Source organism: Dendropsophus ebraccatus, chromosome 5 (genome assembly GCF_027789765.1).
Source record: "Dendropsophus ebraccatus isolate aDenEbr1 chromosome 5, aDenEbr1.pat, whole genome shotgun sequence".
NCBI classification, from domain to species: Eukaryota; Metazoa; Chordata; class Amphibia; order Anura; family Hylidae; genus Dendropsophus; species Dendropsophus ebraccatus.
Window position 1 is genome coordinate 23,828,707 of NC_091458.1, and position 21,501 is coordinate 23,850,207.

The 21,501-nt window shown below is 44.5% G+C and overlaps 1 protein-coding gene and 1 long non-coding RNA gene across 2 annotated transcripts in view; one reads left to right on the top strand and one right to left on the bottom strand.

Annotated features, from left to right (window-relative positions):
• The window catches only part of RAB38 (RAB38, member RAS oncogene family), a 55,434-nt gene extending 34,336 nt beyond the window's left edge, over positions 1-21,098 (top strand). The window contains exons 5-6 of the mRNA XM_069971999.1: positions 3,348-3,628; positions 20,870-21,098. Of these exons, the coding sequence (XP_069828100.1) occupies positions 3,348-3,628; positions 20,870-21,022 (434 nt within the window). The 3' untranslated portion in view covers positions 21,023-21,098. The remainder of the gene's footprint in view (positions 1-3,347; positions 3,629-20,869) is intronic.
• LOC138793434 (uncharacterized) lies at positions 3,211-8,470 on the bottom strand. The gene is made up of 2 exons (XR_011363265.1): positions 8,265-8,470; positions 3,211-3,443 (listed from the first exon to the last, which is right to left on the bottom strand). It is a non-coding gene; the product is annotated as an uncharacterized lncRNA (long non-coding RNA).
• Positions 21,099-21,501: the final 403 nt, after the last annotated feature.

Sequence of the window (21,501 nt, forward strand, 5' to 3'; positions counted from 1 at the left end):
TTATGTGGTTTATGTGCCATGTCCAACTTTCCCAATTGATCCACACACTCACTGGCTATGTTAATGGAAATACTGTACAATAATGGTCTTTTTATGTTCTATGTTTACCCATCCATTCTCCTGTCTACAGGTTATGAGTAGTATTGCAGCTCAACCACACACAACCTGGGTAAAGGTGTGGTGCTGTTTTTGGTAGAAAGCAGCTGTGTTTTTCTAACCATGGATACCCCCTTTAAAGGTAATTTCAAATACCCTATTAGGGAGCTACAAGGAGCATCTCTCTCTCTATGGAGGACACCACACATCCATACATTACACAAGAATCCTAAAGATATCAGGGCAAACCATGCAATGCTACATTTCCCCTGCTGGGGCGCTGCAGGCTAATTGATCACAGGCTACCAGGTTTCCTTCCAGGTCACAGACAGCCTCTGTGGATCCCAGCACATTGACGTAAAATATTGTAGTAAAATAACATTGACGTATTGACTTTATAGCTGGTATTTCCTGTGCATTATATATCCTGTCAGGAGGTGGCGAGTAATAATAGATTGATGGACACATGACTCCCCATCTGATATCTGCACTGGTAACATTCACAAGACTCAATTCGGTTACTGTATATAAGTCTGGCTAATATCCCTCCCAGAACATGCTCCCCTATGACAATTAATGTTAGTGTGTAGTTCAGCTTATATACGTCAACTAGAAATACCAAAGAATTTGACATCTTCATGATGCCTGGGGCATTACCACGCTGGACCACTCATGTAATCCACTTACCTAACTTATAGAAAGACAGACCAAAATCCACCCTGTATAATAGGATCATCCAGAGGCCAGCTGTCCGGACCCCTGCTGCAGCTCAGTATACCTGCTTCCCTCTGCACAGTAACTATGAGTGCTCATAACGAGTGCTCATAGTTTCCATGCAGGAGCAGCACTGACAGAGAGGGAGCCCTCGTCTCCCTCCCTGTCAGTCAGCGGTCACAAGAGGACGCACTGTCCTGTCTCTGGTTTCGGCACTCCAGTGACGTCACTGGAGCGCCGGTGCCAGGACAAAGAGAGAGTAGCCTCTTGTGACCACTGCAGTATGGCCACAAGAGGGGAAGAGAAGAGGAGATGCCCGGACCCAGGTGAGTATAAGTGTTTTTTTTTTGTTATATGCTATATGGGAGGGGGAGCACAGGGGGGGCTATATACTCCTGGGGAGCACAAAGTCGGGGGTGTATGTACTACTGGGGGAGCACAAAGTGGGGGGTCTATATACTACTGGGGGAGCATGCAGGGGGTCTATATACTACTGGGGAGCACAGAGCAGGGGTCTATATACTACTATGGGAACGCACAGGGGGGCTATATACTACTGGGGGAGCGCACAGGGGCACTATATACTACTGGGGGAGCACAAAGGGGTCTATATACTACTCGGGAAGCACACAGGGGTCTATATACTACTCGGGAAGCACACAGGGGTCTATATACTACTGGGGGAGCAACAGGGGGGCTATATACTACTGGGGGAGCGCAACACGTTTACTAATGATGTTCAGCTCGGACCTTCACCTGACAATATACCCCAGTAAGTGGACCTTCACTAAAAGTTGTTGAGTACCTCTGCAAGAGATGATCTAGCGATCTACGAGATCAGCCCTTATATAAAGGGGTACAAGGTTTGCAGAGGTAAAATTTTAAGATGTATCCCCTGCCCCCTACATTATAAGCCACACAGAAAATACATTATCCTTACACCCTTTAACACAAGATTGGTGGTCACAATGTACAAATCCACAGTGCCCCTTGAATTAGTGACAGTCACAATATGCCGCTTTTAAATTACCATAACTAATTCTAATTTTGTGTTAAATCCCATGATGATGGGTGGGTGGTTGTCAGAGGATCAGAGATGAAGCTAAAATATGGGTGTGTGCCCCTTTAATTTGCTAGAAGATGAATAGTTGTAAGCAGTTTGTGTTCTGGCGATCAGCCGTGGCACCCGCATCACCACATGGCGGGTCAGCCAGGATGTCCATGGTCAGAACCTTATCAATCAGATAGAGATGGCCTATCCTGAGCATAAGCCATTAATAATAAAACCCTTAAAGTTTTGCTGTACTAATATAGAGCCTGTTATTTAAGGGGTATTCCCATCAGCTAAATGTTGGTTAGGTGAATTGGAAATGCTGCGGAATCTGTTGGCGATATAAAATAAATAAATATTATTATTATTATTATTATTATTAGGAATGCAAAAGAAAGCAATTTTTCCAGTTACCTAGGTACCTGACCACCACTCTTAGTTCTGAGAGTGGTGGCCGGGCTGTGACGCACCCTAGTGGCTGGTATCTTATACAAGTCTATAGTGCTTGGATTTTCCCTGGAGACACAGCGGTGCTGGGATGAATTATCAGCAGATGGGACAACCCCTTTAAGTTAGTATGGGGGCAGCCATCTTGCCTGAGCTGTTATAAACAACATTTAATAATATGTTTTACAACAAGCCATGTAAAGGAAAAAAAAAATGAGTCCTGATCCAGTTTTGCTCCCACATTGGAGTGAGGGATGGGATACAGGTGTATCCAGTCAAGACAATGCTCTGTGAGCTAAAATGAATGATACCTTACTAGTGACTGTACCACCAGGCCCAAGCTGAAGCACTGGAGGCGGCCGACCCACCCTTAGTGGGAGGAAACCCCTGCCCCTCCTCTATGATAGGGTTCCATTGATTGTAATGGAGTCACATCATGGAGGGGCTGGAGTTTCTTCCCACTAAGGGTGGGTCGGCCCGCCTCCAGTGCTTCAGCCTGGGCCTGGTGGTACAGTCACTTTAAAGGGGTTGTTTTATGAAGCAAACTTGGTAAAATCCGATGTGTACCACACATATATGTAAAGGAGTACACATGTGCTGTTTTTAGTAAAGGAACTTATATCCCTGTACTGTTTTACGTCTCCATGGAAAAAATCACTTCCTGGTTTCTTCTCCAAACTGTGACCCTGCTGTTGCCATGCAACAGAGCACACAGTCTTCCAGAACCTCCTTTGCTTGTAGGCTCAGTGGAGACCAACTGCCAGTACCTGGAGATTGAAGTTGAACTGAGCATGTGTGACCCTGTTTAGTGGGTCGTAACCAAGGGCAACAGGTTATGAAAACAAAGCAGGCACATGAGGGACTAGTAAATCTAGATATGTCAAACAGGACAGATTCAGAAATGCTTGTACATTGTTGTTTAATTTCGCATCAGTGTAGACATAACCCCTTTAACTATAGGTGCTAACAGCAGCACAGAGGATGTCAGCACAGGTTCATTTCATTCTTGATTGAATTTAACACCATCTTTCATCCCCAGGCCAAGAGCGATTTGGGAACATGACCAGGGTCTACTACAGAGAGGCCGTCGGAGCATTCATCGTCTTTGATGTTACGAGGCCGGCGACCTTTGAGGCTGTAACAAAGTGGAAAGAGGATTTAGACTCAAAATTGACTCTCTCTAATGGTTTGCCAGTTTCTGCAGTACTTCTAGCCAACAAATGTGACCAGGGCAAAGATAGCTTTAAAAACAACTTCAGCAAAATGGACCAGTTCTGTAAGGAGCACGGCTTTGTCGGCTGGTTCGAAACCTCAGCGAAGGTGAGTGCCCTGAAATCCTGGTTTATAGATGTATGAGACTCATTGGCCACATCTGTGATTGCACATCTATCACAATCAAATCAAATTGCAGGGGTTTCTAGGGGATTGGTCCTCTCAAAGTTGTGGGACCCTTTAAAGGACAACTCCGGCCAAAACTATTTTTTAATATGTTATTACTTACGGAAAGTTAGTCAAATTTCTAATGTACATTAATTATGGGAAATGCACATATAGGGCTATTACCCTTAATTTAGTAGATCAGGGAGACTTCAGATTCTCTAAAAAGAGATGACGTCACGAAACGGGGGTGTAATTACAATGGATAGCCAGCAGGGGCGCACTATATATAGAAGTCAATGAGTACCATTGACTTCTATATATAGTGCGCCCCTGCTGGACACTCCATTGAAATTACAGTTATGTACTGATTGATTACATTTATGGAATACTTTGGGGAGCAAGGACACTTAAGTATTCCATAAATGTATTCAATCAAAAACACTGTATACTGTATTACATTTACATACACATCCATTGTAATTTCAATGGAGTGTCCAGCAGGGGCGCACTATATATAGAAGTCAATGGTACTCATTGACTTCTATATATAGTGCGCCCCTGCAGGCGATCCATTGTAATTACACCCCCGATTCGTGACGTCATCTCTTTTTAGAGAATCTGAAGTCTCCCTGATCTACTAAATTAAGGTAAATAGCCATATATGTGCATTTCCCATAATTAATGTACAATAGAAATTTGTCTAACTTTCCGTAAGTAATAACATATTAAAAAATAGTTTTGGCCGTACTTCTCCTTTAAGACAACTGCGGCAGTTTTTTTTTCCAAATCAGCTGTTACCAGAAAGTTATATAGATTTGTAAATGACTTCTATTTAAAAATTTCAAGTCTTCCAGTACTTATCAGCTGCTATATGTCCTGCAGGAAGTGGTGTATTCTTTCCAGTCTGACACAGTGCTCTCAGCTGCCCCCTCTGTCCATGTCAGGAACTGTCCAGAGCAGTAGCAAATCCCCATAGAAAACCTCTCCTGCGCTGGACAGTTTTGACATGGACAGAGGTGGCAGCAGAGAGCACTGTGTCAAACTGGAAAGAATACATCACTTCATTCAGGACATACAGCAGCTGATAAGTACTGTAAGACTTAAGATTTTTAAATAGAGGTCATTTACACATCTATATAACTTTCTGACACCAGTTGATTTGAAAGAAAATAAAAACCTCTGGAGTTCCCCTTTAAGGTCGTGCCTTTGCCAGGGCCCATAGTCAGAGACATCCCACAGATGCTTGGTGAGTTTGAGTGCGCCGGTATCATCTCAAAGAGTGTTAACATGTCCATAGTTCACACCAGTTGGGGTCTTGTTGTTCAGATCCAGACGATCGCTAAAATGGTCTGTGAAGGGCACTCAGCTGCAGACTATTTTCCTTAGCTCATTGCTCTCCCTGTCTAACTGCAGGAGATGGATTCTTTAGTAAGGGTCCGTTTACACACAGAGATTATCTGCCAGATATCTGCCAGATTTTTGCAGCCAAAACCAGAAATAGATTTGAAAAAAAGAGAAATCTCAGTCTTTCCTTTATGACCTGTTCCCTGTTTATAGTCCATTCCTGGCTTTGGATGCAAAAATCTGTCAGATAATCTGTGTGTGTAAATGGTTCGTTAGTCTATGGAGTCTATCTTCTGCAGTGAGACCAGGAGAGCAGCAAAGCTGGGGAGAAAGTACTCCATTCTGCTCTTCTTGTTCTAGCAACCAGTGAAGGGGTTAGGTTACAAAAGTATATAGGGGATCTATTGACGACATAGCCCATCCTTTTGTGAATTTGGGGGGTTCAGCTCTTGCCACACTAGTATGGCTGCAACTGTGCCTGGTACTACACCACAGTCGCACTCACTTAAAGAAGCAGTTCACTTTTTTTTTTTTTTTTTGGGCCCCCCCGGTAGCCTGTGGCATGTATACTTACAGAAGATGATCGGTGTCCCACGGCGTAGCTCTGGTCCCATCCCGCTGTGCCGTTCAAATCCGGCGCGCGCTCACTTCCGCCGGCTGCTGTCAGTCCTCTTCTCTGTCATTATACGCCGGAAGTCACTCGCTTCCATGCATTCTCTATGGAAGCGCGTGACTTCTGGCGTTCAAATTACAAGGCAGAGAAGAGGAGTCACAGCGCCGGTGATAGTGAGAGCGCGCCGGATTTGTACGGCACCGCGGGACGGGACCGGAGCTACGCCGCGGGGCATCGATCATCTTCTGTAAGTTTACATGCCACAGGCTACCAGGGGGGGGCCAAAAAAAAAAGTGAACTGCTTCTTTAAATGGGACCAGGCTGCTTTGGCAGCATTTGGCTGCTCGGCCATGTGCCAAGATCAGGTGACGCATGCTTATATAGGGGGGGTTATAGGAGACATCACTGTAGATCTACATTTAATTTAGTGAACGATAACACATAACACACGTGGGAACGTGAATGATATATGTAGTGTAACGATTATTTTGCGGTCGTTACATGGTCGTTTAAAACGTTTACCGGGGGGATCATGACCATACGACACACCTACGTTTTTTAAACCTTTTTACGAACAACTTAAAGATTTCTAACTTTCTGAACCAATTAGCGAATTGTCTTTCAAAGGCCAACGATTTTTTTTCGACATGCTGAAAAACAATTTTGAACGACAATATAATGATTTTGCCTTTGTCGTTCGCTCGTTTACACCAATTCCACGAGGCGATTATCGTTAATGAGCGGTCGCTGGATCGAGTTTATGAACGATAATCGTTCCATGGAATAGGGCCTTTAGGGTTTATCCGGGCCTAGAAAAACATGGCCGCTTTCTTCCTGAAACAGCATCTCTCCTGTGCTCAGTTTGGGTTTGGGGTTTTCTATTGAAGTCAATGGATCTGAGGACCGGGTTGGTGCTGTTGCTATAAGAAAGTAGCTGTGCTGAATAACCCCTTAGTTGTGCGGCGTTTCAAAATTATTCACTAAATAACACACATTACAAAGTTATACAACTTTGTAATGTATTTTATGTTGGTAAATGGCCCCCTTCCCCGTTCCCCCAACCCCCCAACGCTAGACCCGAAAGTGTGATGCACTATACTCACCTGATTCGTGTCGACCCCTGTCCACTATCTTTGGACAATGACGTAATCTTCGGGAGGCCGGCCGGACCGCTCCAGCCATCCCTCATGCCAGACCCCCTCTGCCACGTCATCAGCTGCTCAGCCGCGATTGGCTGAGCACAGTTATGCTCAGCCAATCGCGGCTGAGCAGCTGATGACGCGGCATAGGAGGGCCAGCATGAGGGATGGCTGGAGCGGTTGGGCCGGCCTCCCGAAGATTACATCATTGTCCCAAGATGGTGGACAGGGGTCGACACGAATCAGGTGAGTATAGTGCATCACACTTTCGGGTCTAGCGTTGGGGGGGGGACAGGGACGGGGGACATTCACTAACATAACATACATTACAAAGTTGTATAACTTTGTAATGTGTGTTATTTAGTGAATAATTTTATATATTATACATAATGGGTGACATTGCACTCCTGGCTTACGCCACGGAAAAGAGGGAGATTCACCCCTTCTCAGTAGCGTATGCCAACCGTATCCCCTGTTCGCTTGATGGGGGGGGGCACAAGGCGGGGAGGAGTACGCCAGTTTTGATAAATGTCCCCCTATATCTCTATGCATCTAATATATATATATATATATATATATATATATATATATATATATATATATATATATATATATATTTACACCAGCCAGACCACTGCTTTTAGAGCAGACTGGTGGTCGGTAAGCTAGACAACAAGCTCTCAGCAATGGGAGGGAAAGAGAGGGCATATAAGAAAAACAAGTTTTTTTAATGAATGTATTTGCAAAAATATTTAACTTGATGAGTCCTACAAGTATAACTATATTAGTTGAGATGGGAATATCCCTTTAAAACCCTCTTTAATATCCCTTTAAAAAAAACTTTTAAAAATGTAAAATGTAAAAAACATCACAAGATAAAAACAAAGTCAAACCATAACCAGGCCTGAATATTCTAACTTTTCACGCCTCATACTGACTGCAATGTGCGGAAACATTTTTCACACTTCAGTCCATAAACTCTTTAACCTGACCCCTTTAATTAGATACAAAAACGCTTTGTCCCCACATTTTCCACCTAATTTAGTCATTTAGTTTCCGCGGATGAATAATTTTGGAATAACAAAAGTTTCAAACCTATTTTTAAGCGTCAATTAGTTCAGTTCCATTAATGGGACACTCGGCCCTCTGGATCAGAGCAGTCCCTGGTGGGGGAGGACAGAGTCCGTGCTAAAGGTCCTGCATATATATATATATATATATATATATATATATATGAAAGCAAAAGCACAGAAACCTAGCACAGACCTCCTTTTGTTAGCTAAATCTTCTAAACTGTGAAGCATGGGCCCATTCTCTATGGAAAAGAATCCATTAACCATACAGTGGAGAGTATAGAGAACATAGGAGCGGAGCGTGCGGCAGATGTGTGGATGCCTTCATAGACAGCGCTCATGTGTAAAATACGATTAGAAAGACTAAAAATTAGATAGGGATAATAATGAAACGGACGTTAAAATACCTTTACACACTCCTTTGAAGATGGCCATGTATGTAGGACACACTTTGGCCTGTGTTCACATGTAGTACTTGGTCAATATTTTTCACTTAAAGTGTCACTGTCATCATATAAAACTTTCGAGATGTCACAAAGATAGTGGGGGAGATTTATCAAACATGGTGTAAAGTGAAACTGGCTCAGTTGCCCCTAGCAACCAATCAGATTCCACCTTTCATTTTCCAAAGTGTCTGTGAGGAATGAGAGGTGGAATCTGATTGGTTGCTAGGGGCAACTGAGCCAGTTTCACTTTACACCATGTTTGATAAATGTCCCCCAGTGTTCAGACCCGTACTGATCGTCAGAACGAGTTAGGAGAAGACTGCTGCAGCACATCCGCTCCCCGTTCTGTGTCAGCATAATTAGTCGGGATCCATAGATTTACATTATCGAGCCCGACTGATCACGTGACACAGAGGCAGGAGAGGATCACACTTAGTATGCTCTTCTCTCGATCGGTACGGGCCTAAACACCCAGGCGTGTCTATGACATATCAAACGTTTTATATGATGACAGGTACACTTTAAACCAGGAGTGGAACCAACTCATAGGAAGCTATAATAGCAAAAAAATTTGCACTTTTTTCAGTTTTGGCCCAATCCTGGTTTGTGTAGTTGTTTGTATAGACAGTACAGCAGGGTAAGCATACTTTATGGCATGGGTGGGAGTTAAATTAATTGTCCCACCATTAAGACTTATCATTAGAGATGAGAGTAACTGGAGCACACTCGAATCCGATTGTTCGGCATTTGATTACTGGTGGCTGAAGAAGTTGGATGCAGGCCTAGTAGTCTGGTAAAACATGGATATGGCCTATGGCAGGAGTAGGGAACCTTAGGCAACAGCTGAAGGGCCAAGGTTCCCTATCACTGTCCTATGGCGGTATCCATGTTTTCCTGCATTCCCTAGGCTGTATCCCATGTTTTCCTCCAACTTCTTCAGCCACCAGTAATCAATTGCCAAATGATTGGATTCAAGCATGCTCAAGTTGCGCTCCTCTCTACTTACCTTGTATCTATAGAATAGGTAATAGGTGCATTATCGCATGGATTGTGACTAGGGATGAGAAAATTTACAGTACTAGCAAAGTGAACTGCCTTTGAACTTCATGCCACGATGTGCTGGTCTGGGTGCCTGGAAAAACTGGATCCAGTCCTGGGAAACTGAGAATAGATTCCCAGGACAGGATCCAGCTTTTCCAGGCACCCCGGAGCAGAGCAGCATGGAGGTCAAAGACAGCTGGCTGACAAGCTGTCTGCCGAGCGTAGTGAAGCTCTTTGCTTCTCTAGTAATATATATTTGCTCATCCCTAGTTGTGACCAATAAGACCTCCTGAAGTTCCCACTGAAACTTAGTGAGGACACCGCTGCTCCATGCATTATGTATGGGTCTCTCAAAGATGGCAAACTACCCCCATAGACAGTAATTGGAGTGGCAATAAGAACGTTGACTGCTACTTCATTCCAGCTTCAGCCTCAAAATTTTGGGATCCAAGCAGTTGGACTCCCCAAAATAATACTGTACATTATCCAGTCCTGTAGATGGGGAGGGGGGTCTTAAAGGGGTAGTGCGGTGCCCCCCCCCCAAAAAAAAAAAACAAAAAAAAACAACACACAGAATATATACTTACCATCCCTCCGATGACATTCGTTGTTCGAATTTCCCGCCGTCCGCGTCTTCGGCCGCCGTCCTCACTTCCGGGTCCGGGTGCAGTGAATGGGAGAGAAAAGGCTGCTATCCAGGATTAGAATAATTCTAGTCTAATTCTTGTCATCATCTTGAAGGATACTCGCCCAGTCTTCCAGATGTCTTGGTTTAGAGGATACACACCTCTAGGGGGAGCTTATGTTGCTTCTATTTACTTCAATAACAGTTGTATGCATATGTATACCGTGAGCACCCCCTAGTGGTAACTTCACGCAGACATAATTTTACCCAAATGTTTGCTTTAGTAGTATTCCCATCTAGACTAACATAGCGGCATATCAGGAGAAGGAGGTAAGTTTGATTAATGAATGTATATCTTGACGAGTCCTACGAGTGTAACTATATTAGCTGAGATAGGAATATCCCTTTAATACCAACATTCCTAATGGTCTAGGATTGGATGATCTTCAGCATTGATTGGGTTAAAGTCAGCATCCCTGGCAGTTAGCACCACTGATGGTATAGGGCAGATTGATGTTAAAGTAATCATCTCTGGTCGGTAAGGGAAGGGAAAATGTAGGGGTTATGGGGAAGATCCCTGGTGGTCCACTGTATGATAAGGGATAAGACAATTATACCTGGTGGTCTACTGTATGATAAGGGAAGGATCCCTGGTGGTCTAGTGGGGTAAGGAAGTTAATCCCCTAGGACAGATGTGTCAAGCTCAGGCCCTCCAGCTGTTTTAAAACTACAGTTCCCATCATGCCTGGACAGCCAAAGCTAAACCTTGGAATTAAGGATGGTCCGAACCTGCTGAGGTTCGGGTTCGTATGAACCCGAATGCTCGGCATCAGATTCCCGCTGTCTGCCCACTCCGTGCAGTGGGTGGATACAGCGGGAGGACCGCCTGGAAAACTGGGATATAGCCTATGGCTATGGCTGTATCCCAGTTTTCCAGGCAGTCCTCCTGCTGTATCCACCCTCTCCACGGAGCAGGCAGACAGCGGGAATCATTACCGAGAGTTCGGGTTCGTATGAACCCGAACCGAAGCAGGTTCGGAACATCCCTAGTTGGAATGGGTTATTGTAATCACTCTGTTGTGTAAGGGAAGAGAAAGCAATGAACTGGAGAGAGACCATATTACCTTATATTTGACTCCTTGACACCTCCCAGATGTTCCCACTTTTAGGGACTTTAGCTTCACCCCCTGGTTTGTCCATTTTGCCAGACAATTATATAAAGAAAGAAACCAAATTGTCCAATATGCAGAAACTGTGATCGCTGTGCGGAGGTCACTGTCACAGTCTCTATCACCGCCAAGCCATGCGAAATCTTAGCTCAACCTTCTCCAGACAAGAACTCTCCAGCAAATTATGACCTACCTGTAAGTATCTGCAACACGACGTGAGTACCACAGAGACCTGCAAATGTTCATCTTACCCTACTCCGAGGAAATAGAAATGTCAGGGACACTAACAGTACAAAGAATCAGCTCCCCAGGCGAAGCCTTTAATATATGTTTTTAAAGAGCAGCTATAGTGCCAATAGATGTTAACAAGAGTAAGGTTAGAGGGTTAGAAAAACATACATGCCCGCTGTCTTCCAGAAACAGCAACTCTCTTGTCCTTAGTTACAGTAAAGTGAAAAGACCTGCATTGTAATACCAGGACAGGGGCGGCGCTCTTTTTGCAATAAAGTAGCTGTCTTTTTTCTAATCCTGGATAACTCCTTTAGGCTATGTACACACATATTTTCGTAAAATCACGGCCGTTGTACAAGGGTATACGCTGTGGCCAGGATCCCTAGTGGCGCCGCAAACAACTGATATGTCAGTTTTCTGCGGCTGCTATTCAGTGAATAGCGATTGTCAGTATTTTATTGTTTGTTGTTTTTTTGCAATGCCAATATAAAGGAATTAGAATTGGACGACTGGGTGCTGGAATTATCCTTGCTGCTCGTTCCTTGGTGATTGCTCGCACCTCCGTGCAGCAGCAGGAGGCGATAAACGTGCAGGTTTGGTCAGCTGATCATCCTTCCTCCTTCTAGTGTGATTAAAATAACCCATTCCCACCAGTTCATTGCTTTTTCGGAAGACCCTCCCAGTCCTTTCCATCATCTCTCTGATCTTTGTTTTTAGTGCAGGGGAGTAATAAGAAGGTCAACAAAGTGTTGCATGTCCTAGGGGATTACCTTCCTTACCCCACTAGACCACCAGGGATCCTTCCCTTATCCCTTATCATACAGTAGACTACCAGGGATCATTCCCTTATGCCTTATCATACTGTAGACCACCAGGGATCCTTCCCTTATCCCTTATCATACAGTAGACCACCAGGGATCCTTCCCTTATCCCTTATCGTACAGTAGACCACAAGGGATCCTTCCCTTATCCCTTATCATACAGTAGACTACCAGGGATCCTTCCCTTATGCCTTATCATACTGTAGACCACCAGGGATCCTTCCCATTTCCCTTATCATACAGTAGACCACCAGGGATCCTTCCCTTATCCCTTATCGTAGAGTAGACCACCAGGGATCCTTCCCTTATCCCTTATCATACAGTAGACCACCAGGGATCCTTCCCTTATCCCTTATCGTAGAGTAGACCACCAGGGATCCTTCCCATTTCCCTTATCATACAGTAGACCACCAGGGATCCTTCCCTTATCCCTTATCGTACAGTAGACCACCAGGGATCATTCCCTTATCCCTTATTATACAGTAGACCACCAGGGATCCTTACCTTATCCCTTATCATACAGTAGACACCAGGGATCATTCCCTTATCCCTTATCATACAGTAGACCACCAGGGATCGTTCCCTTATCCCTTATCATACAGTAGACCACCAGGGATCTTCCCCTTAACCCCTACATTTTCCCTTACCAACCATAGATGATCGATCTGCCCTATACCTAACTGCCAGGGATGCTGATTTTAACCCAATCAATGCTGAAGATCATCCAATCCTAGACCATTAGGAATGTTGGTATTGAAGGGATATTCCTATCTCAGCTAATATAGTTACACTCGTAGGACTCGTCAAGATAAATATTTTTGCATATATAATCATTAATCAAACTTACCTCCTTCTCCTGATATGCCGCTATTTTTCTCCCATTGTTGACAGCTCGTTTCCTAGGTTATTGACCACCACTCTGCTCTAAAAGCAGTAATCTGGCATTTTTTATTACATATATAGGATGCATATTTTATATATTATACAGTGTATATCTCTATACATTGACTTTATAGCTATATATACACCAGCCAGACCACTATGTTTACAGCAGAGTGGTGGTCAGTAACCTAGGCAACCATGACAGGTTAACAATGACAGGGAAAGAGCAGCATAACAGGAGAAAGAGAAAAGTATGGTAAATGAATGTGTTTGATAAAAATTAAAGTTTAAGTATGTTAGTCTAGATGGGAAAACCCCTAAACCAAAAATTTAGATAAAATTATATCTGCGTGAAGTTACCACTAGGGGGTGCTCTCTGTATACATATGCATACAGCTGTTGCTGAAGTGAATGGAAGCAACATAAGCTCCCCCTAGAGGTATGCAGCCCCTAAACCAGGACATCTGGAAGAGTGGGCGAGTATCCTTCAAGGTGATGACAAGAATTAGACTAGAATTATTCTATTTGTGTTTCTCCTGAACGCTGGCAGTAAGACAAGCAGCCGGCGCGTAGTCTACCGATAAATAGGCCCCGAGCTTTCATGAAACACGGGACTATTGATTTCACATCCAGTCTGCTGATTACAAAGTACTGTAAATTTAGCTGTGAATTACTGCACAGTTGTTTACCAGGGAGCGGGATTCATCAGAAGAATGAGACGGAAAACAATCATTACTATAAAAATCCCCGCTATTGTTCCAGCCGCAAACGAAACGAGGGGAGGGGAAGTATTTGTGGTCTTACCAGGTGTTCACATAATTCCCTACAATAGAGTCCGTCAGCTTAAAGGGACAGTGTCCACAAAGGGCTCATTACTAGGGAAGGGGGCAATTGTTTTTGTACTGTACCAGAATTGTGCACTCATTGTCCTACCAGTCACCGTCACAATGAGCCGGAGCTGAAAGCAGCACGGGGCAATGCAAGGACCAAACTTTTCTTTTATTCGTTAAAGGCAGATACTGAAACGTGTTCTTTTTCTCTAATCTATTACCATATTCTGATTTTTTTCTCCATTATTTTGAGAGAAGTCATATGGCCTGAGCGAGCTTCTGCTCTGTTAACAGCATTTAGGGATATGCTTTACAAAAGTCACATAGACTGGAGGGGAGTCTATGGCCAGTGTCGGACTGGCCCACCAGAGGACCGGAGAATCCTCCGGTGGGCCCCCAGTTTTAGAACCTGCACTAACACTGACTGACATGTTGTTTCTCACTGGTTCTTCATTGGTGGGCCACCAGGATCATTTCCTCTGGTGGGCCCCCGATACCCCAGTCCGACAGGGTCTATGGCTATGCTCACACTTAAAAAAAAAAAAGAGAGAAAAGACGTCAGCGTTTTCTTTTTAAAATGACGTCCGTTATAATAGCACTTTGACCTCAATGGAATGACGGTTGCTCCAATGCTTAGGGTTCACATGTTCACAGGGTCACGGAGCGGCAGGTCTCTGAAAAGATCATCCTGGCCAGTACTTCAGTACCGGACGGATGATCTTTGCAGCTGTAGAGTTCTGATGCGGGCGCATCTGCGCCCGCCCGCATCAGAACTTGCCACTGCACACTATGAAGCAAGCGGCCTCATAGCATGAACTGACAGGGTTTCCTACGGCCGCTATTAAATGAATAGCGGCCACAGAAAACTGAAATGTCAGTTCTTTGCGGCGACGCGAGGTATCATTGCCAGACAGGGGCGTAGCTAATGTCTCTTGGGCCCTGGTGCAAGAGGTCAACTTGGGCCCCCCCCCCCCCCCTTACCACATACTGACTAACACCACCGCTGTTACTGAATAAAATCCTCTGTACATAGACCAATATCACCTCATCCAGTCATATAGAGGTGGCCCCAGCTCTACACAGGCTCTATACACCATATACATTACAGTGCAAATATATCAGGTGACTCACAGGGGACATCTTCTCTGATCAGAGTTCTTCCCTTTTCATCTTCTCCATCTGCCCAGGGCCATTATAAGAACTTTTTGGAGCCACGAATCCACAGAATCTGCCAGACAAACATATTAGGCTCCTCACATTGACACCATCCTCATCTCTCTACAAACTGCACATCTGTATTGGCCCCTTTACACCCTCATTTAGTGGGTAGCCTGACTCTATGTGACTCCCTTATAGTACATATCCCCCTATTGTATACACCCCCTGTGTAGTCCACCTTATAGATGGCCCCCCAATGTTTCCCCCTTATAGATGGCCCCCTGTGTTGTCCCTATTATAAATGCCCCCCATGTTATCCCCCATATAGATTGCCCCCATGTTATCAACCATATAGATGCCCCCCATTTTATCCCCCTTACAGATGCCCCCCATGTTGTCCCCTCCTCCTGCCCCTCCATCATCATACTACTACCCCTTTCATCCTCCTGCCCCTCCATCATCATACTACAACCACCTCCACCATAATACTACTACCCCTTCATCCTCCTGCCCTTTCATCATCATACCACTTCACCCCTCATCATCCTCTTGTTCCATCATCATCATCATACCACTACATCCTCATCATCCTCTTGTTCCATCATCATCATACCACTACATCCTCATCATCCTCTTGTTCCTTCATCATCATACCACTACACCCCTCATCATCCTCTTGTTTCATCATCATACCACTACACCCCCCATCATCCTCTTGTTCCATCATCATCATACCACTACACCCTCATCATCTTCTTGTTCCATCATCATACCACTACACCCCCCATCATCCTCTTGTTCCATCATCATCATACCACTACATCCTCATCATCTTCTTGTTCCATCATCATACCACTACACCCCCCATCATCCTCTTGTTCCATCATCATCATACCACTACATCCTCATCATCCTCTTGTTCCTTTATCATCATACCACTACACCCCTCATCATCCTCTTGTTCCATCATCATGCCACTACACCCCCCATCATCCTCTTGTTCCATCATCATCATCATCATACCACTACACCCCTCATCATCCTCTTGTTCCATCATCATCATACCACTACACCCCTCATCCTCCTCTTGTTCCATCATCATCATCATACCACTACATCCCCATCATCCTCGTTCCATCATCATCATACCACTACACCCCTCATCATCCTCTTGTTCCATCATCATACCACTACATCCCCATCATCCTCGTTCCATCATTATCATACCACTACACCCCTCATCATCTTCTTGTTCCATCATACCACTACACCCCCATCATCCTCTTGTTCCATCATCATACCACTACACCCCTCATCCTCCTCTTGTTCCATCATCATCATACCACTACATTCCCATCATCCTCTTGTTCCATCATACCACTACACCCCTCATCACCCTTTTGTTCTATCATCATACCACTACATTCCCATCATCCTCTTGTTCCATCATCATCATCATACCACTACACCCCTCATCATCCTCTTGTTCCATCATCATACCACTACACCCCTCATCATCCTCTTGTTCCATCATCATACCACTACACCCCCCATCATCCCCTTAAAAACAAAAAAATCTATACTCACCTGCATGATTTCTGTAGCCCCCAGGTCACACGCGCTGGCGGGCTTCCCCCGGCGGGAGGCGGGGCTTAGCGCGGAGGGGGCGGAGCTTCGCGGGACCTGGTTTTTTCTTAAGGCGATGCTCCCTGCGCTGGAAGTACTTCCCCCCCCCCCCCCCCCCCCCGCCGCACACAGAGCTCCCTGGGGGCCGCAAGACAGCCGGGGGCCCCTGCCTCTTGTGATCGCAAGCAAAACATTGCTTGCGGTCACAAGAGGGAGTGGGAGGCGGGCAGTGCAGTGGTAAGGGGGGGCCTCGCGGGCCCCCCCTTGGTAGCGGCCCGGTCGCGGCGGCGACCCCTGCGACCGCGGTCGCTACGCCACTGCGGCCAGAGCATATACTATGTGTATACGCTCCCGCTGAGATCCCATAGAAAGCAAGGTAATATATGTTTTCGTACAAAGTACGGCCATTGTTGCGGATAGCAACAACGGCTGTACTTTTATTAAAACATACGTTGTGTGAACAGAGCCTTACAGTGTATAAAATAACAGACGTTGTTTGTGCAGACGTCAAAATAATAATCATGACGATTATTTTCGGACGTCTTTTGCAAAAAACGGAGTAACACAGTTACTCTTTTTTCAACCTCTTTACTATCAAATTCAGTGGACTTTTTAATTAAAGACACATCCAAAGGCCAATCAGTGCACCTGTACTAGAATAAAATTATAAGGATGGGCAGCCAAATGAGAAATGACTGACGTAATTTTAAACTCAAAATAACGGATGTCATTAAAAAAAAAAAAAAAAAACGGGAAGAAAAACGCCATGTGAACAAAGCCTATATATGATTTCTATAGGAGAGTTTTCAAGGCATGCTCTGTGATCTGTGCTAAGATAAGTTTGCAGGTAGGGGGAGTGAGCTGTGACTATCACCTATTGTGAATGACCAGATCCTTTCTTTTCTATATACTAGTGTCACCTTTCACTGAAATCCCGCTCTAAACAAGAGGTCTACAGTTTTGACACCTGTGCTATATAGTATACAATTATTTGATACATTGTGGGAGACTTATATGTGCAGTGTCCTGATACCCACAGCTCAAGACTTAGGTTGTCGCGAGGCTGAGAAATAACTTACTAAGCATCTTAAACTGTGTTTGGGTATTGTATACTTCTTGTATGGACTTGTATTTTGTCACACTGCCAAACAGCATACACTAGTATAGTGTCAGTGCAGAGGTTAACATTGTTGTGTATGTTACATGTGAGGAAGCAAAGATTTGGTCACATGACACTCCAGCAGGCAGCTTCCCTGTGCATTAAACCCTGAGAGAGAAGTCTTTCAGATTAAGAGGCATCTATTTCTCTTCAGGCCTTTGAATCCAGTCCACTCAAGTCTTAAAGGGGTAGTGCGGCGCCAAACAATTATCCACAAAATAACACACATTACAAATTTATACAACTTTGTAATGTATGTTATGTATGTGAATGGCCCCCTTCCATCTCGGGACAATGATGTCATCTTCGGGAGGCCGGCCGAACCACGTCCCTCGTGCCAGCCCCCCTCTGCCGCGTCATAACTGTGCTCAGCCGCGATTGGCTGAGCATAACTGTGCTCAGCCAATCGCGGCTGAGCAGCTGATGACGCAGCAGAGGGGGGGGGGGGGCTAGGGACTGATGGAGCGGTTCGGCCGGCCTCCCGAAAATGACATCATTGTCCCAAGATGGCGGCCGGGGTCAACACGAATCAGGTGAGTATAGTGCCGCACTACCCCTTTAAGAAGTCAACGGGGGTTGTGACCACTATCAGTTTTGTAATATACTCCCTTTATCTTTTTTAAAGGGAACCTGTCACCCCCCGTGCCGGGGTGACAGGCTCTGGACCCCCTGTTAGAGCCCCCTATACTCACCTAATCCCCCCGGGTCCCACTTCTGGAGGTGGTCGGGTGACGAAGATCTCAGCCGCTGCAGCCCGGCGCGCGCGCTGAGAGATGAGTCCAACGCTCATAGAGAATGACAGGAGAGTCCAGCGCTCCGTCATTCTCTATGAGCGTTGGACTCATCTCTCAGCGCGCGCCGGGCTGCAGCGGCTGAGATCTCCGTCACCCGACCACCTCCAGAAGCGGGACCCGGCGGGATTAGGTAATTATAGGGGGCTCTAACGGGGGGTCGGGAGCCTGTCACCCCGGCACGGGGGTGACAGGTTCCCTTTAAGTGTAGACGTGCAGCAGCTGTACACATGTGCAGTGAAGACTTCTCCTGTTCCCTGTGCAAAGGACAGGGACTTCCTGTGTTTGGTCTCTTTTTTTTTAACAGAGAAATGCAGAAGAGTTGTAGTCCTTTTCCAATGCTCGGGCCCGCTTAGTCACTGCAGAAGGCTTGGTCTGTCTCTCATACGCTCTCTAGGAAGAACTAACTGCTTACAGAAAAAAAACCCTACCTTATATAGGGTGGTGTGACAGGAAGTAGGTGAGAGAGAGAAAAGGTGTACAGAGTGTCTGCTTCAATAGAAAAGCATATATGTAAACCTGGTTTGTACTGCAGCTGTGCAAAGGAGAAGTGAGACACCTAGTGGCTGGAGAGGAATACAGCATCTACCAGGACTTGGTGTGACACCTGAGAGTTACTTAGAGAGGTGGGACACTACACTCATAACAGCTGGAGAGTCATAAAACATAAGCCCCTAAATGACACCTCATATATTGAGGCCTACAGACAATGACATAATAGATTGCTGGAATATCGCTCCCAAGATTCTATGGGAGTTGTAGAAATAAGGTCACATGGGCTGCTGCCAAACACCTGCGTAAGATCTTGGAACGTGGACATCCCTACTCTAATCTCCTCGGTCTGTTCCGGGAGCTGGAGCTATTTTGGGCAGTGAATTCCTAATCTCCGTGTAACCCGCTGTGAAGCGACGGATTCTGATTGGCTCTTTGCATTGATTAGATTTTCACAGCGCTCTGAAAATGATATGGTATAGAGCTGTGGAATCTGGGAACCGGGCCCCGGGATCCCCCCCTGTGACTGATTCATAGTGGTCAGGACTTTTTCTATATTCAGCCCTTTACTTACAGGGAAGTCATTACACCTGTGACAAATACTACCTGGATTTCTAGTCAGATGTAATTGTACTTTCATGTTCCATGTAGCAGAGCTGGATTTGTCTTTCTGTTCTACTTTTGTGCAGAGAGTGCGGGATCAGCTCATATATTTACCTATAGGCCTACAGGATAGATAGATAGATAGATAGATAGATAGATAGATAGATAGATAGATAGATAGATAGATAGATAGATAGAGATATACAGACAGATAGATAGATAGATAGATAGATAGATAGATAGATAGATAGATAGATAGGAGATAGATAGATAGATAGATAGATAGATAGATAGAGATATACAGATAGATAGATAGATAGATAGATAGATAGATAGATAGATAGAAGGGAGATAGATAGATAGATAGATAGATAGATAGATAGATAGATAGATAGATAGAGATATACAGACAGAGCATTGATATCAAATTATAACTCGTGGCCTATGGGACATATTCATGTTGAAAACAGTGGGGCCTCATTGTATAGAGGTGATGTCAGGTAAGGAAGCTCAGCTCCCATTCACTTTAATGAAAGTTGATCTGCAGTTACCCAGCGCCACCACTATACAATAAATGACGCACTTCTGTCCACTGTATATTGTAGTGCACGAATAGCTGCAACCTGACAATCAGTAATTTGTGTCAGATTAACTGGTGGCAGAAAGTTGTATAGATTAGTAAATTATGTCTATTTAAAAAAACTTGTCTTCCAGTACTTATTAGCTGCTGCATGTCCTGAAGGAAGTGGTTTATTCGTTCCAGTCTTACACAGTGCTCTCTGCTGCCACCTCTGTCCGTGTCAGGAACTGTCCAGAGCAGTAGCAAATCCCCATAGAAAACCTCTACTGCTCTGGACTTTTCCTGACAATGACATAGGTGGCAGCAGAGAGCACTGTGTCAGACTGGAAAGAAAGCACCATTGCCAGATGGGCATACGGCAGCTGATGAGTACTGGAAGACTTGAGTGTTGTTTTTTTTAATAAATAAAAAAGTTTAATTTACTCTGGTGCACCCCTCTCACATCTGGGTTGTCCAACTGATGATGTTTTTAAGCTTCTCCTTCAATAAATTTTTTTTTATATGTAAAAAAAAATAAAAATAAATTTACATTGCTAATTTTTTCCCTTTTTTTTGCAGGAAAATATAAACATCGATGAGGCCTCCCGATGTCTGGTGAAGCACATTATTGCTAGCGAGACCGACTTAATGCAGTCCGTGGAGCCGGACGTCGTAAAACCCCAGATGAATTCCTCTAAAATAGCTAGTTGTTCTGCCTGCTTTAAGCTCTAATATGTATTATTATTTTTTGTTGTTGTTGCTTTGGTTCACTTGTTAAATAAAATCCACTACCCGTGTTGTGATGGCAGTAATGATTCCTCCGATGACTCATCCCTCGCAGGGAATGTCACTTTATGAATCAAGGTCGCGTCTTGTCATTTGTCAAGTCACCAAACACCATTCGGTAAGAGAGTTTTCTGTTTATATCCCGGAACTAAGAAACTTAATGGTACGGCTTGATTAGCAAAAAGTTAAAAAATAACACTAAAAAAAAAAAAGTTCTTCTAGTGCCATCTGCAGGATAAAGGTGGGTACTGCAATAGGTGAAAACGTTTTCGACAAACTTCGATCACTCGTGCTTATACTAGGAATTATTTTTTATACTTTAAATTAAAAAAATGTGGGGCTGGTATTAATTTTTTTTCTTTCAAATTAGGGTTAGAAAGATATATATATATATATATATATATATATATATATATATATATATA